The sequence below is a fragment of the Aotus nancymaae genome, unplaced genomic scaffold (genome assembly GCF_030222135.1).
Source record: "Aotus nancymaae isolate 86718 unplaced genomic scaffold, 86718_ANA_hifiasm-v0.15.2.pri h1tg000057l, whole genome shotgun sequence".
Lineage (NCBI taxonomy): Eukaryota > Metazoa > Chordata > Mammalia > Primates > Aotidae > Aotus > Aotus nancymaae.
Window position 1 is genome coordinate 8,589,517 of NW_026988471.1, and position 15,159 is coordinate 8,604,675.

Genomic DNA, 15,159 nt, shown 5'->3' on the forward strand with positions numbered 1-15,159 from the left:
TCAGAGGGTTTTAGACCTTCCGTTTTCTGCACTAGTAACACACAAGAAGCCATGTGTTAAAGTGCCCTTCATTAACTCATAAGCATGTAATAGTGAACTGATCACATGGAGTGGGTGCAGGGACTTCTTCCCTCAGCAGCCCTAGGCCCCTCCAGCACGCCCTACAGGGAGGCCCCGCTAGACGCCATAGGTGCAGAAGCACTTGCTCCAACGTATTCCCAGCCTACACCTTTTTACAACACAGCAGGCACCAGGGAGGATCAGTAGATGGCAAGTGTGCATACCTTCCTTCTGGGCATGAATTACCACAGCCCTTATGCATGTGGGAGCTCGGTCTTCTGTGAATCTGGCCACACACAAGCACTGTGGCCAACTGACATTGACCAAGATCCTGCCAGTGTCTTTGCTGCAGCTTGATGCATAAGAAACATCTTCAGAGAGGACTTTTAGCCTGTTATGACCAGAAAGGCTTGCTGAGCCCAGTTGGGGGCAGTGTCATGATTTCGCTAGAGTCCATTGTCATCTTTGAAAAGAGCTCTCATCCCTCCTTCTTCCCTGCTTGTCCTCCAGTGGGTAAAATAAATTTCAGTCCTACAAATGCTTCATCCTCAGCAAGTTTTCAAAGGGTACTCTCCCTATGAGTATCTGTAGTGAAAATGCTTTGTGCAGGGCTATGTAGGTTTGGGTTGAAAACTGGCCGCACACCCCAGAGAGTCATCACAGGAAACCTCTGGCTGCACTGTAAGCTGTGATTTGATGAACATCCTGAGAAGATGAGGGACGTGAGGTCAGGGCCTGGTTCTGGCTGACTCAGGAGCGTCTGTCTGTCTTTACCCCTCTCCAATTCCTCCTCTACTTCCTGACCAGCCTCATGGGATGAGCATCACCAACATGCTTTTGAGCTTCCAAGATATTTGGGTAGGCCAGGCAGTGGCTCACGCCTGTAATGCAAGCACTTTGCAAGGCCAAGGTGGGAGGATTGCTTGATGCCAGGAGTATGAGACCAGACTGGGCAACATAGCAAGACTTTCTACAAAAAATTTAAAAATAGCTGAATATGGTGGTTTGTGCCTTTGATCACAACTTCTCCAGGGCCTAAGATGGGAGGATTGCTTGAGCCCAGGAGGTTGAGGTTACAGTGAGTTGTGATTGCTCAATTGCACTCCAGCTTGGATACCACAGCAAGACTGCATCTCAAAAAAAAGACATTTGGGCAGCTGGGGAAGTCAAGTAGAAGCACATGCACTGAGGCAGTGAGGGTGATGTTTTCTGTGTGGGTCTGCAGGCACCCTATGGTCACCCATTCCTCCTCATCCTCATCTGGTCAGTTCATCTTGGAATCTTCCCAGAGAATTCAGACAAGCAATAGACTGACTGGCTGGTTGCAGTTACTTCCTGCAAGATGCTCCTTTACCATCCTTGCCCTTAAACGGGGCCTCCCATTCTCATGAAGATAGAGATGGGGCCAGGGGCGGTGGCTCACACCTGCAGTCCCAGCTACTTGGGAGGCTGAGGTGGGGGATCACTTGAGCCCAGGAGTTTGATGTTGCAGTGAGCTGTGATCGTGCCACTGCACTCCAGCCTGGGTGACAGAGGGAGACCCTCTCTCCTTAAAAAAAAGAGAAAGATGTAAATGGGCATGGGCTCTTCTAGGAGGACAGTTCTGTGGCAAGGTCAGCCCTTCCGGGAGCTCATCCAATTTGTTGCCCTCAGACTGACCCCACTCATAACATATTCAAGTCCTGAGCCATTATCTGCAAACCCTACAGGCATCCTGGGCAGGATGGAAGGAACAGGAGAATTGTGAGGTAACCCAAGTGAGTCCCCTGAGGAGGATGGAACCAGAGGGAGTCAGTGACCTTCTAGGTCCCCACTGCAGGTTAGTGACCAGTAGAGCCAGAGCCTCGGCTGGAAGCCGCGCTTCGCTGGCCAGCAGCACCTTAGTGCTCCAGTCATCCCCTCCATCTCCTCCTGCACTTTTCCCTCACAGCTGAAGCTGCTGGAAGCCATCTGCTTGTTTGTAGCATCTTGAAAGAGTCTGTAATAGAGGGGATTCTTGCTTGGAGTTTTTCTCAGATTTGCCTCCTGCTTCTGCAGTTTTTACACATAAGAATGCAGAAATTGGCCAGGTGCCCACGCCTGTAATCTCAGCACTTTGGGAGGAGGAGGTGGGAGGATCGCATGAGCCCGGGAGTTCGAGGCTGCAGCAGGCTGTGCACTGCACAGTTGCACCACTGCACTCTGGCCTGGGTGACAGAGTAAGACTGTCTCAAAAAAAAAAAAAAAAAAAAGATGCCATGGTATTGTAGAAAGTGGTTGGGCTAGAAGTCCAGGAACTGAGTTCTGCCACTGGCTATGCTTGTTTTTACAGCTTAGCCTCTCTGGGCTTCAGCCGTCGCCCAGTCACTCACCTAGAGTTGTTGTAAGAACCAGCGTGCTTTCAGGAGTAAACACCACTACTGAGAGGTGGCGTGTCCACTCACTTTTAGGAGCACAGATGTTCGTTGTTTCCCTAAGAACAGAATCGGTACTTGTCACCCTTCTGCCATCTGCAAAAGCTAGACTCCCCCCTCCCCTTTTTCTTTATTAAATCTAATTATATTTTTTGCTTTGGTTTTAGACTGCTTTTAGACAGAGAATAGCCATATACCCCTCCCCCAGCCTTCCGTTCTGTTAACATCTTAATACAGTTACCCAATATTCCATGTTACGTGTTATCCAACCATATTTATGTAGTTATCAAAAACAGGAAACATTGGTTTGATGCTATTAACTAAAAATCTTACTTAGATTTTACCAGTTTTCCCACAAATGTCCTTTTTCTGCTCCAGAATTCCATCCAGGACCCCACATTACATTTAATTGTGATTTTATCCTGGTCTCTTGCAATCTGTATCAGTTCTGTAGTCTTCGATTGTTTTTCATGATGCCTTCTTAAAGAGTATTGACCTGTTTTTTGGTCAGACTCCCCTTAATTTGGATTTCTCTAGTGTTTTCTCATGATTGGATTGAGGTGATGTGTTTTTGGCAAGAGCAGCACAGAAGCAATGCTGCCACATCCCACAAAGCCGCCTCCCCACTGCACACACACAGGTCCACAGCCTGGCAAAACACTTGTAAAACGTTGCTGACGCCAGCAGTATGTGAGTGTAGGACTTTACATTCCACCATTATTTAACATTCTTCTCTTGATTTCGCCATATTTGTAGTACTTGATTCTCAAAACATATTCTTAGAATTTCTCGTACTAATCTTTTTCTAAGAAAGCCAGAAAACTTCTAAGATATTCTTTTTTAAAAAGGCTTTTATTATTCAAAGGGCTTTAACAATTACTTTTTGGGGGCCAACTCTGTAGTGAGTTAAAATGAAGCTATTGAGAGGATACCAATGGCTTTCGTTGAATAGCTTCAGTTTTTAGAAGCAGGCATCTTTTTAAACTTGAATGAAGGAAAGGGGCAGGTTTATTTTGCATTACAATGCCCCGTTAGTGAAGGCAGACATTTGGAGGATATGAGGCAGTGCCTGGTTTTATACAAATCATTAATGTCCTAGCAGAGAACTAAGATTATTCCATAGGCTAATTAGAAACCACTTTCTTTTGGAATTGTGTATGGATTGCTGTCTGGGCTCACAGTTGAAATTCCTCTTGCTATGCAGATGACAGAACTTACCACTTTCAAGCTGAAGACGAACAGGAATGTCAAATGTAAGTTACATAGTGATGGGACTTTGGGCTGGACTTACCCATTGTTGTGGGATTTAACACAACGTTGCACTTGTTTTTCTAGATGGATGTCTGTGCTACAGAATAGCAAAGAAGAAGCTTTAAACAATGCATTTAAGGGGGATGACAACACTGGAGAAAATAACATTGTCCAAGAACTGACAAAGGAGATCATCTCAGAAGTGCAGAGGATGACCGGCAATGACGTTTGCTGTGACTGTGGGGCGCCAGGTGACCCAGGGACCCCACCGACCCTGAGCTCTAGGACATTTAAATCCCATTCTGATTCACAGAATCCATTCATTGATTTTCACTTTCATTTCAAACACGAAATTAAGTGTAGCTCAGCCTGAGTTCATCCCATTACACAAATGCTTAATGAACTGTGCAGACCGCAGCAGGGGAGAGGGGTGGAAAGATGTTTGCCTGCCTGGCTCCAGAGCAGGACTGAGTAAAGAGGGTCTGACAGAGCTGAAAAGATTGAAATGCTTTTTGAGAAATGAAAACTGAAGGGTACAGTGAGGGTGAACTCAAGGTCATGCGGCCATCATATAGGCTGACAGGCTGCATGTGTATGGGCTTCCCGGCTTGGAATCTGCTCTCTTCTCCCTTTATCCTACCTTGCAGAACTTCTGAAGTAGCTTTAAGCCGCTCTCTGGCTCTGTAATCCTGGGAGAGCCACTTGCTTTGTTCAACATTGATTTTCCTGTCTGAAAAGTGAAGGTACAGGTCCCTTCCAGTTGACACATTGTGTGAAATGAGATTTTATTTTTACATTTTGATAAAGCATTAATTAGGGGCTTTATAGTATGATGTGGTTTAAGGAATTTACTTATTTTAATTGAGACAATGGTGGAAGGTAGGGGTCAGGGGGACTACACAGGTGCATTTTCTGAACATTTGTAAAATGAAAAAGATGGAGGCTTGGCTAGAATGGTCAATCCCCTTTTCATTCCTCTAATTCTGTGACAGCTTTTCTCAAAAAAAACTAAACACAACCAAAATAGAGTGGACAGTTGTGAAGTACCCTTAGATTCCCATGATCCTGAAGACTGTATTTGGCTTTGGATCCATTTAAAAATTTAATTTTTTTTTAGCAGATTCCACATTCATCTGTCAAGCATTTTGTGGGTCCCTATCAGGTGCAAACATATGGTAGGGATGTTAGTAGCCAAGCTGTCAGGGGAAAGCATGGCTTTGAACCCAGGTAGAGGTAAGGCCACCGTCTGCTCTGCACTCCCTGGCAACCTTGAGCCTGAGCATTACACAGATGTGTCTGCTGTAGAGTGAGATAAGAATCCCTGCCCTGGTCATCTCATGGGGCTCTCAGATTTGATACAAAAGCGCTCTGTGATTTCTGAAGCTCTCACAATGCAAACTATTATTGCTACTACCAGCATGCTAAATACAGTGTATCCTATGCACATAGTATGTTCTCTCGTATTATCAGCATCTATACATGTGTATGTTTTAGGCCTATCCCCTTTTACTACTAGACTTGGGCTAGTCTCCTTGTTTTCCTCTTGCTCCATTCTGCTAGTGTGATCAGGTTGGTGATGGCATGGTCTGTTTTCAGGAGCAGCCACTGAGGAGCCCGTGGTCACTGAAGTGTGTCCTATTGTTTTTTGCACACACAGCACCTGTCACATGAAGGATTGGGAGATGGAGAGAGAGGGAAGAAGAGGGAGAGCAGATGTATGCATATATGGGTATTGCATGTATTGGTGGTAATTATGGACAAACAGAGGTTCCAACTGTGTTAAGGATCAGAAAAAGCTTATGCTCAGAACTCCTTGTTCAGTAACTATGCAGAAAGAAAGCTGTGACTCCTGACCCTCTTTTTTACTGGAAGCTGAAATCTGCCCTGTTGTCTTTGGCAGATCCTACGTGGCTTTCCACCAACCTGGGCATCCTGACCTGCATTGAGTGTTCCGGAATCCACCGAGAGCTGGGGGTTCATTACTCCAGGATGCAGTCCCTGACCTTAGATGTACTGGGAACATCTGAGCTGCTGGTAATTTTTAAATCCTTGATTTCAGATTGGAAACAAATGAGCTGTAAGCTAAGTTTTACTTTTGGCATTCTAGTCCATTTTCTAATGGTTGTTGAGATGGGTTTGGATAATTAGAAACTCATTGATAATTCCTCATTTTTAGCTACTGGTGGTTGAGGGCACTTCTTGTTGCAAAACCTTATTCTTAAATGAATAAAGGGAAGTGAAACCAAAAAGGAGCATTGAGAGTGGTGTGAGATTCTGCAGAAATGAAGTAAGATGGTGACATAGACAAGTTCACCCCATCCATTAGACAGATGTGTAATCCAACGTCTAAAGACAGGAAAGTACTTATTTTCCCTCATCACCAGCCGATTTCTGACAAGGCTGTGGTGACAACTTGCCTCAAGCCTCCAGTGGACTTTTCCCTACCCCAAATTGTCACCCTTGTGGGGAGATACTGGTCTTCATTTTTACTGTCTTTGTTTCTTATAAAGTCTTTCATTCTTGGTTCAATGATAAGACTTAAGCCATGTGATAGAGATAGGGGGAGACTGAAGTATTTTCTGTGAAGTGGCTTTCAGAGTATCGAGACTGTGGTCCCACAAGGTCCATCAGACAGGTTATGCTCCGGCCACCTAAGACATGAGCTTTCGTGGACTGTCTTCCCTAGAAGATTTCAAGTACTAGAAAGCAGTACTTGAAATTCTCTCCTGGGACAACTGGGTGTTGACAGTAAACAGTAAGTAGATCTTGATTGCCATTGATTTTAATGTTGAATTTGAAAGTTACACGTAGGGAATTTAATGTCAAGCGCAGTAGTCTTGACGGAAAATCAATAGTTGTGGACCATGTTCCTCTCGGGGACATCAATCTTCATGACTTCGAATCCAGTGTGTCTGAACTTCAAATGCGTTTTGAACTCTCTTGTCAAACCCTTGCAGTCCTTCCAGGAATTCCTTTATGGTCTTGAAAGACAGAGTTGGGAGAAACTACAGTGGATCCTGGCAGCCTAGTTAGTAACATGCTTAGTTACTGGAAGTTTGAAACTAAGCTAGACTCATTTAAAGTTTAAAACTAAGGAACTCCAAGCAGTGCCTTCCTGGGGTTATTAACATACAGCAGTTATTGTTCATGTAATAATGCATGTAACCTACATCTTAGAGAGGTGTACAGGTGTACATGTGGTATCTCTTGGATAACTGATGATGGCATAGATTGGAGATTTCCGTAGTATATTTTCAAAGAAACACAAAGTACCTTTCAGTAAACACTGGTGAACTGTGGAAGTTTTTCTTTTACTGATTTTCTTAAAACAATCAGAAGTGTTAAGTGATTTATGATAAAGTAATAATTGCTTATTTTGTACTAGGCGTTTAGCAGATGACTTTATATGTACTAGGCTCATTTAATCTCCAATAACAACCTGACAATCTTGGTATATTAACCCCCCTTTACAGAGGAGGAAACTGAGGCTTAGAATGTTTCAGTATGCCTAGGGTTATAAAGCTTTTAAGATGACAGATCTGGGGTGAGGGCCCCTTTAATCTGATTCCAGACCTCACACTTAAACCTTTGAGGAGCCTGGGACACAAAATTGGCATCTTAGTGGGTTGTCTTGCCATATGATACACATTCAAACATCTCTGCTGTCCCTATCACCATCCCCAACAAACGTTTAGTAGTCAACTCTGGAGAAAAAAGAACCCTGGTTTGCATCCTTCCTGTTCTCGTGGTGTAAATACTCCAATCATGGCCGATTTTAGGCTACTCATGTGAATTGCTGAATGTGAAGTTGGAAAAAGATGTTTATTACATAGTACATTCACCATGAAAATAGAGTGGATGTAAATAACTTCATAAACGTGGATAATAGTAAAATGTAGTATAATTAGGAAGTGATGAGTTTTGAGTATATACTTTAGTTATTAATATAACAACTATGAGTTTATGCAGTATAATTTTTAATAATAGCAGTGTTTAACAGTTGGCTTGCAAAATTCCTGAAATTTTAACAGTTGACTCTTATGAGCTGGTAGGAGCCTGACCCCACCATCTGTATAATTTCTTAAATGTGTCTCAGAAATTTAATGTTCTTCATGAGACTGAATTGCCTACTGAGGAAGAAAACGCCAAAGAAAGGTAAAAGGAATATGTTGTTCTATCTTGATGAAACGATGAGGTGACTTCTAATTCCTGGTTAAATTCTCCATTTCTGTCTCCCAGAGCCTCCATCTGCATTCTCATAGGAGTTTAAAGTGTGGTTGGCTATCAACCATAATGAGAAATCAGCCAGAGCCTGCTCAATGTCTGCAGATATGTTCAAAAGCTAATTGCTGCCAGAGTTTTAAACTCTCCCTTACCCAAGCCTTTTTTTCTCAGTGGTTATCAGGAAAAGGAGAGACAGCAGTGAATTGTGTGGATTTACTCCCTTCAACCCTGCTTGCCCTGGCTCTGGCTGGTCCTCTGTGGTTCACAAGAGCCAGAAGTTTCCCAACAGCTCCCCTGGTCACATTTGTTGTGTGCTAGGAATGTGGTCATGATGTTGTGTCTGTAAACCTTATTCCTCGGCTCTTCAGTTAAGCAGTATATGGGGTGTCAGGTGTTAGTATTCATTGGCAAAGCTTGGAAATATCAAGGCTTTTTTTTTTTTTTTTTTGAGACAGAGTATCACTAGGTCACCCAGGCTGGAGTCCACCTCTGCCTCCTGGGTTCGGGCAATCCTCCCACCTCAGCCTCCTCAGTACCTGGGACTACAGGCAAGTGTAAATCACACCTGGCTAATTTTTGTGTTTTTGATAGAGACAGGCTTTCGCCACGTCCAGGCTGGTCTTGACCTCCTGAGCTCAAGCGATCCTCCTGCTTCAGCCTCCCAAAGTGCTGGGATTACAGGTGTGAACCACTGTGTCTGGCCTCAAGCCTTTTAAAAGTATCCAGATTGTTTTATTTTGCTGAGACAGTCAGGTGCTGGGATGAAGGATTTTCTGAAGTCTTTTTAACCTCTTTATCTCTTTTTCTGCATGTGTGTGTGCGTTTAGAATTATGTCTGACACACAGTGAGAACCATAAAGTATTGGCTATGATTGTTATCTCTTTTAACAAAATCCTTTCAGAAAAATGGTCCCCATGTGCTAACATGTGAACCCACACGGAGGCTGCGCACGGTCTGTGCTGGTTTCTGTTCTTCTTACAAATCTTTCCCCGATTCACAGAGTTGCATGCCATGCAGGGTCTTGGCTGACTTGCTCTTTGAAGTACGTACAGCAAGTGTGCGTTAGGCCTCTTGGTGCCTTATGAAAGGAGAGTAGTGGGTACAGCCTGGACAAGTTGTCTCACGGGAGTAGTATCTCTCATCTTTTGGGTAAATAGGACAGCCCCTGTTTCAGGGTGACATGCTGTGACAGCAAAAGATTTTATTTTTTTAATTATTTTTTATTGTATGTATTTTTGGTGTACAACATGTTTTAGCATATTGTATACATTATGTGTGATTAAATCAAGCTAGTTAACACATCTGTCACCTCACATGCTTATCATGTTTTGTGGTGACAGCACTTTAAAATCTGCTCTCTTGAGCCTGATGTGGTGGCTGTTGCCTGTAATCTCAGTACTTTGGGAAGCTGAAGTGAGAGGATCACTTGAGTCTGGGAGTTAGAGAACAGCCTGACCAATATAGGGAGACCCCCATCTCTACAAATAATTTTTTTAAATTAGCTGGGAGTGGTATCAAGCACCTGTGGTCCCAGCTACTTGGGAGGCTGAGGCAGGAGGATCACCTGAGCACCCAGGAAATTGAGGCTACAGTGAACTGTGATCTTCCCACTGCACTCCAGACTGGGCAACAGAGTGAGACGGTCTCAAAAACAAAAAACAAAATATTTAAGTGTATAGTACATTGTTATTAACTAGAGCCACCATTTTGTACACTAGATCTCTAGAATTTGTTCATCCTAACTGAAATTTTGTATGCTTTGACCAGCATGCCCACCCCCGAGCCCCTGGTAACCATAGTTCTGCTCTACTTCTATGAATTCAACTTTTTAGATTTTGCATATAAATGAAATCATGCAGTATTTGTCTTTCTTTGCCTGGCTTGTTTGATGATTTGTATGATGAATGATGTGTACTTTTTCACACATATACCTGTTGGTCATTTGCATGTCTTCTCTCTTTCTTTTTTTTTGGACAGGTTCTTGCTCTGTTGCCCAGGCTGGAATGCAATGGTGCCATCTCAGTTCACTGCAGCCTCTACCTCCCAGGCTCGTGCAATCTTCCTGAGTAGCTGGGACTATAGGCATGTGCCACCATGCCCAGCTAATTTTTAAAAATGTTTCCATAGAGACAGGCTCTCACTATATTGGCCAGGCTAATCTGGAACTCTTGGGCTCAAGTGATTCTCTGGCCTCAGTTTCCCAAAGTGCTGGGATTACAGATATGAACCGCTGTGCCCAGCCTAGCATAACTTCTTATCCAATGGAATGGAAATTGCATAATTGAAGTATTAATTAGTTCTGGGGAGTCATGTCATCTTAACTACTTTAGCACACACCACCTTAGTATCTTTAGATTCTAAAGCAAACCTACTTTGAGAAAAATACAGATTTTAAAAAGATAAATTTCCTTCTTAATGTAGAAGATCATGATTTCAGCTTTGATTTTTTTTTTTTTAGGTCATGTGAAAAACAGTATCATTGGTACTAGGGTACTACTATCATGATCAATTTCACTATCAAGTTAATAAAGGAAATCTTGATATTCTGAAATTGAATTTGAGTCAGTAATTTAAAAATCTTACAAGACCGAGTGCACTGTGGTTCACACCTGTAGTTCCAGCACTTTGCGGGGCTGACGTGGGCAGATCGCTTGAGCCCGTGAGTTCAAGACCAACCTGGGCCACATGGCGAAATTCCCTATCTACAAAACAAAAACAAAAATTAGCTGAGCATGGTGGTACATGCCTGTGGTTCTCGCTACTGGGGAGGCCGAGGTGGGAGAATCACCTGAGCCCAGGAGGTTGGCTGTAGTGAACTGAGATTGTACCACTGCACTCCAGCCTAAGTGACTAAGGGAGACCCTGTCTCAAAACAAAACAAGTCATATTGAAAAACAAGCATTAAGAACCTTCCAAATAGTCACTGACTCAGCTTTCTGTTTCTTGACTTTCCTCTATTTCTGTTCTTATAAGTTTGTTAATAAGCTGGCAAATGTTAAAGCGGGTCAACACACGTGCTGGTCTGAAAGAGACCATATGGAGAGGAAAGCTCCTCAAAGACCAAGAACTTACAACTTATAACTGTTGTTATAAGTTCACCTGGGACTGAAATACGCCACCCAGATACTAAAACCAATTGCTTAGGACAACAAGAAATTGACTGTAACGGTCATTTATGGAGGAACTGTTAGGCTCCAGGCATTGTTGTAGGTGTTCTACGTACGTTATATCATCTAACCTAAATGGAGAGCTTCATTTTTAAAAGGAGGCTAGAGAGGTTAAGAGACCTACCCAGTGCAGGATTTACCTCCAACTATTAGATTCCAGAGCCTGTGCGCTAGCTTTTTTTTTTTTAAAAGCCAGGATTCTGAACATTTTTTAAACCACAAACTCTCAGAAAAAAATGAGCACCAAAGCATATACCTACTTATGTGTGATGTACGTATACTTTCTAAGAAATACAGACTTTGTAAACAACATCAAAAATAGAACTTTTAAAGGCTCAAATAAAGACATCGTATGTCAACTTTTCCCCTGCACACGAGAGTGTCCTTCTGCCCTCTCTGCTTTGGAGGCAGCAGTATGGTCAAGCTGCTTCCCTTGCCTGGGCCTTTACCCTTTGTACTTCAGGGCTGGTCCGCACTCTTCAGGCCCTCCACCCTTCGGGGATCCAAGGGGCCCAGTTAACATCATGGAGGAGCTGACCTTGGTGCCTCCTCCTGAGCTCAGCAGTCAGGGATGTCTGGTTTCTCTCACTTGCCTGTTCCTCTCCTGGGGTGAGTCAGAGACAGAAGAATGTCACAGCAATTGTTGTCCCTCCCTGTGGAGGCATGAAAATGGGACAGGAGGTATCCCTGCCTCACCCCAAACTCTCAAAACAATGTCCAGATAAAACCTAAAGCCTCATTTTGGCTCAGTGGGCCCTGCTCAGGTAAGTGCTAAGGATGTACTGGTGTGTGATTCTGTGTCCCTGTCCTGAGCACTACCATCAGGGAGGGAGATACCCACACGTAATGAGTCCCCCGCATGGTGAGTGCCAAGGAAAGGGGCCTACTGGCCAAGGGACTGCTGTGCTCATCTGTGCCTGGCCCTGCTGTCCTCCTAGTGCTCAGGATGAACTTCTTTTCCAGGGCTTCTTACTAACTCATGGTTGCCTTGTTAGACTGAGCTGCTGTAGAGCAGGAGGGTGCCTCATGCCCCGTGCCCAGCACAGATAAGGGGCTCAGAGTGTGTTCCTGAGGCCATAGGAAGGGCAAGAGGCTGGGCTGAGCTGCTCTGGGTGATATACGAAACTTAAACACTCCTTCCTCTCTTCCATCCAGCCTCAGTGCAGCCCACAAATTCCTTCAGGGTGCCAGTGAGAAGCAGGAGATGCCAGGGCTCAGGTCGACACCCATCTTCCTGCCCCTTGGCTTCTGCCCTCCCATCCTGCTGGCTTCTGAAGCCTCCATTTGCCAATGCTTTGCTTTTGTTGATGGGTCCAGGGGGATTCTCTATGGGCTGAAACGTAAACTGGAACTTGGCAGAACTGCAAGGTAGCACGTTTAGTTAGCACTGGATGAGTGTGACACATAGATGCGGTGGCTTCCTGGACCAGCTGTCTCTCAGTAAACCAGCCAAGTCCAAGCAGAAGGGAAATAGCTCTTCAATTCCTGGGGAATTCTCCTCCCACCTCCCTGTCCCCCATCTGCTTAACACAAACTAGGAAGTATCAGGGTAGTTGGCCCCTGGCTCATAGAGGGGGCCACAGTGATTTCTGTCACTCAACTTGGGAAAACCATTGTGCTTAGCTGGGGACAGTGTCCTCCTTGGATTGTATGATGCCTGGCTATAAGCCAGGGGCTCTGACATTGAGATTCAGTCCTGGATCTGACACCAGCTGCCTGAGAAGTCCTTCACAGGGCATTAGCTTCATGGTGCACAGGTACCTGTCACCTTAAGTGGTGTGCCACCTGACCATTCTGTTGTCCCCGGGAAAATTGCAACATAGCCTCTGGGCTTTTGCCTCCTGATTGATGGCTTGAGGTCTGAGAGCCAGGACTGAGCAAGAAGGTGGTGTTGGTTAATGTTTAATGCTTTGGGCCACCTACAAAAAGCTTTCTCCACTTGTCAAGGGCCAGGTTGAATTAGGAAAGCTCATCATCCAATTCTACTAGGCTACCCTGCATAATTCTTTTGTTTAAACAAAAAATTGTGTCTGCATCCTTCACTAGCCCATTTCACTGTTTGATGTTGTTTGCCACCAGGAAGTTCCAGGGTATCTAACCCAGACCTGTTGGACTGCTCCTTCAACCAGCTCCCCCTGGAGATAGACCTGATTTCAGGCCACAGCAGCCTCTCGCAGAGCATCTCTGTTAACCCCTTTGCCTGCATAATTAATAGAGAGCAGAAATATCACAAGCGTCACTGACTCCCCAGCACAACATGGAAATGAAAATGTGTTTTCTCAAAGCACTGAGCTTGGTGCTCCCTTCTAGTATTGTTTCACTAAACATTTAAGAATCCGATCTGGCCAGGCACGGTAGCTCACGCCTATAATCCCGGGCGGATTGCTTGAGCCCAGGAGTTCAAGATCAGCCTGGGCAACATAGCAAAATCTCATCTCTACAAAAAATACAAAAATCAGTTGGGTGTGGTGGCACACGCCAGTAGTCCCAGCTGCTTGGGAATCTGAGGTAGGAGGATCACCTGAGCCCGGGGAGGTCAAGGTTGCAGTAAGCCATGATTGCGCCACTGCACTTTGGCCTGGACAACAGAGCAAGACCCTGTCTCAAAAAAAAATAATGTGTTAATTTAATGTTTAACATGTCAGAAGGTTGATTGGAAAATAAAGACCTTACATCTGAAGCTAATACATTTTTAGTGCTTCAGTTTACTGTTTTCACCTAAATTTTATTATTTTTATCATTATTACCACCTGGAGGTTGGCACCATCCCACTTTGCGATGAAAACTCTGCTGCTGAGGGAAACTGACTTGCCTATGGTCACACAACCGGTAATGAAGCTGTGATTTGAACCTTAGTCTTGGCTTTTCTGCCCCAGTGGCCCTTTGTTGTACCAGAACCACCTCATGGCTGGCATAAGTAAACATTGAGTATACAAAATAGATTCATTTTGGTTGAGGCACAGGTCTTTGGGAGGAAGGGGTAAGGATGAAATTCACATTGGACCAAGATACTGCTTCTCCCTGTCTCTATCTGTACTCTATCCAGAGCGTGTTTTATGACAGCGCGCCTCAGTAATAGGCATGTCGCCTCTTATCTTTAATTTTATGGGTACCTTTGGGCTTTTGGTTTTGTCTATCTTCATTAAAGGCAAACCACTTTATTGCTCTATTTCTTAGTGGTCATTAAAACAAATCATCTGATGGGGACGGGTAATTTGTAGCAGTAGAATGTATTAATAATTGAGTATCCTGAAATAGACTTTTATTTTTGCAGCTCGCCAAGAATATTGGGAATGCAGGCTTTAATGAGATCATGGAATGTTGCCTACCAGCTGAGGACTCTGTCAAACCCAACCCAGGCAGCGACATGTAAGTATGGAACTGGCTATTCTCGTTTGCTGAATAAAGATTTGCCTTGCCAGAGCCCCGGGAGGCAGGGGAATAAGAAGTTTTGGGTGCGTCAGTCATTGCTTCTTTAGGGAATAAATCAACCTAAGTTGGGTTTTCTTAGTCACTTTAATCTTTTGGGTGACCAAGTGGAAATTTCTTAGTCACTTTAACCTTTTGGGCGACCAAATAAAAATTTTTTTAGGAAGAAGCTGAAAACAGGCGTGTTTCGCAGATGCTGTGCATGTGTGCAGGCGGTGTATAGAGAGCCTCACTTGCCACTGGCGGGTGGAATACCCTGGACTTTTCACCTCTGCTGTTTGTCCTGTTGAGTCACTTCCCCATCTTTATCTCTCTGCATAGTCCTGAGCCACTGAGATGGCTGGTTGCAGTAGATATGTGATTATGTAGCCGCCTCCTTGCTAATGTCCTTGCATCTTTGCAAATGTGGAATGTGTTATTTCCTTCAAAAAATGTTTGTTTCTGTTACTGTTGATACAAAACTTGATGGAGAAGGTTTTTTTTTTTTTTTTTTTTTTTCTTGAGATGGAGTTTCACTCCTGTCACCTAAGCTGGACTGCAGTGGTAGGATCTCAGCTCACTACAACCTCTGCCTCCTGGGTTCAAGCAATTCTCAGGTCTCAGCCTCCGCCTTCCAAGTAGCTGGGATTACAGA

At 44.2% G+C, this 15,159-nt stretch overlaps 1 protein-coding gene across 2 annotated transcripts in view; it reads left to right on the forward strand.

Annotated features, from left to right (window-relative positions):
* ASAP2 (ArfGAP with SH3 domain, ankyrin repeat and PH domain 2) overlaps window positions 1-15,159 on the forward strand; it is a 195,590-nt gene that overhangs the window by 145,303 nt on the left and 35,128 nt on the right. For both annotated transcript variants that reach the window (XM_012438817.3, XM_012438819.3), the window contains exons 13-16: window positions 3,658-3,706; window positions 3,789-3,955; window positions 5,605-5,738; window positions 14,371-14,465. In XM_012438817.3, coding sequence (XP_012294240.1) covers window positions 3,658-3,706; window positions 3,789-3,955; window positions 5,605-5,738; window positions 14,371-14,465 — 445 coding nt within the window. The remainder of the gene's footprint in view (window positions 1-3,657; window positions 3,707-3,788; window positions 3,956-5,604; window positions 5,739-14,370; window positions 14,466-15,159) is intronic.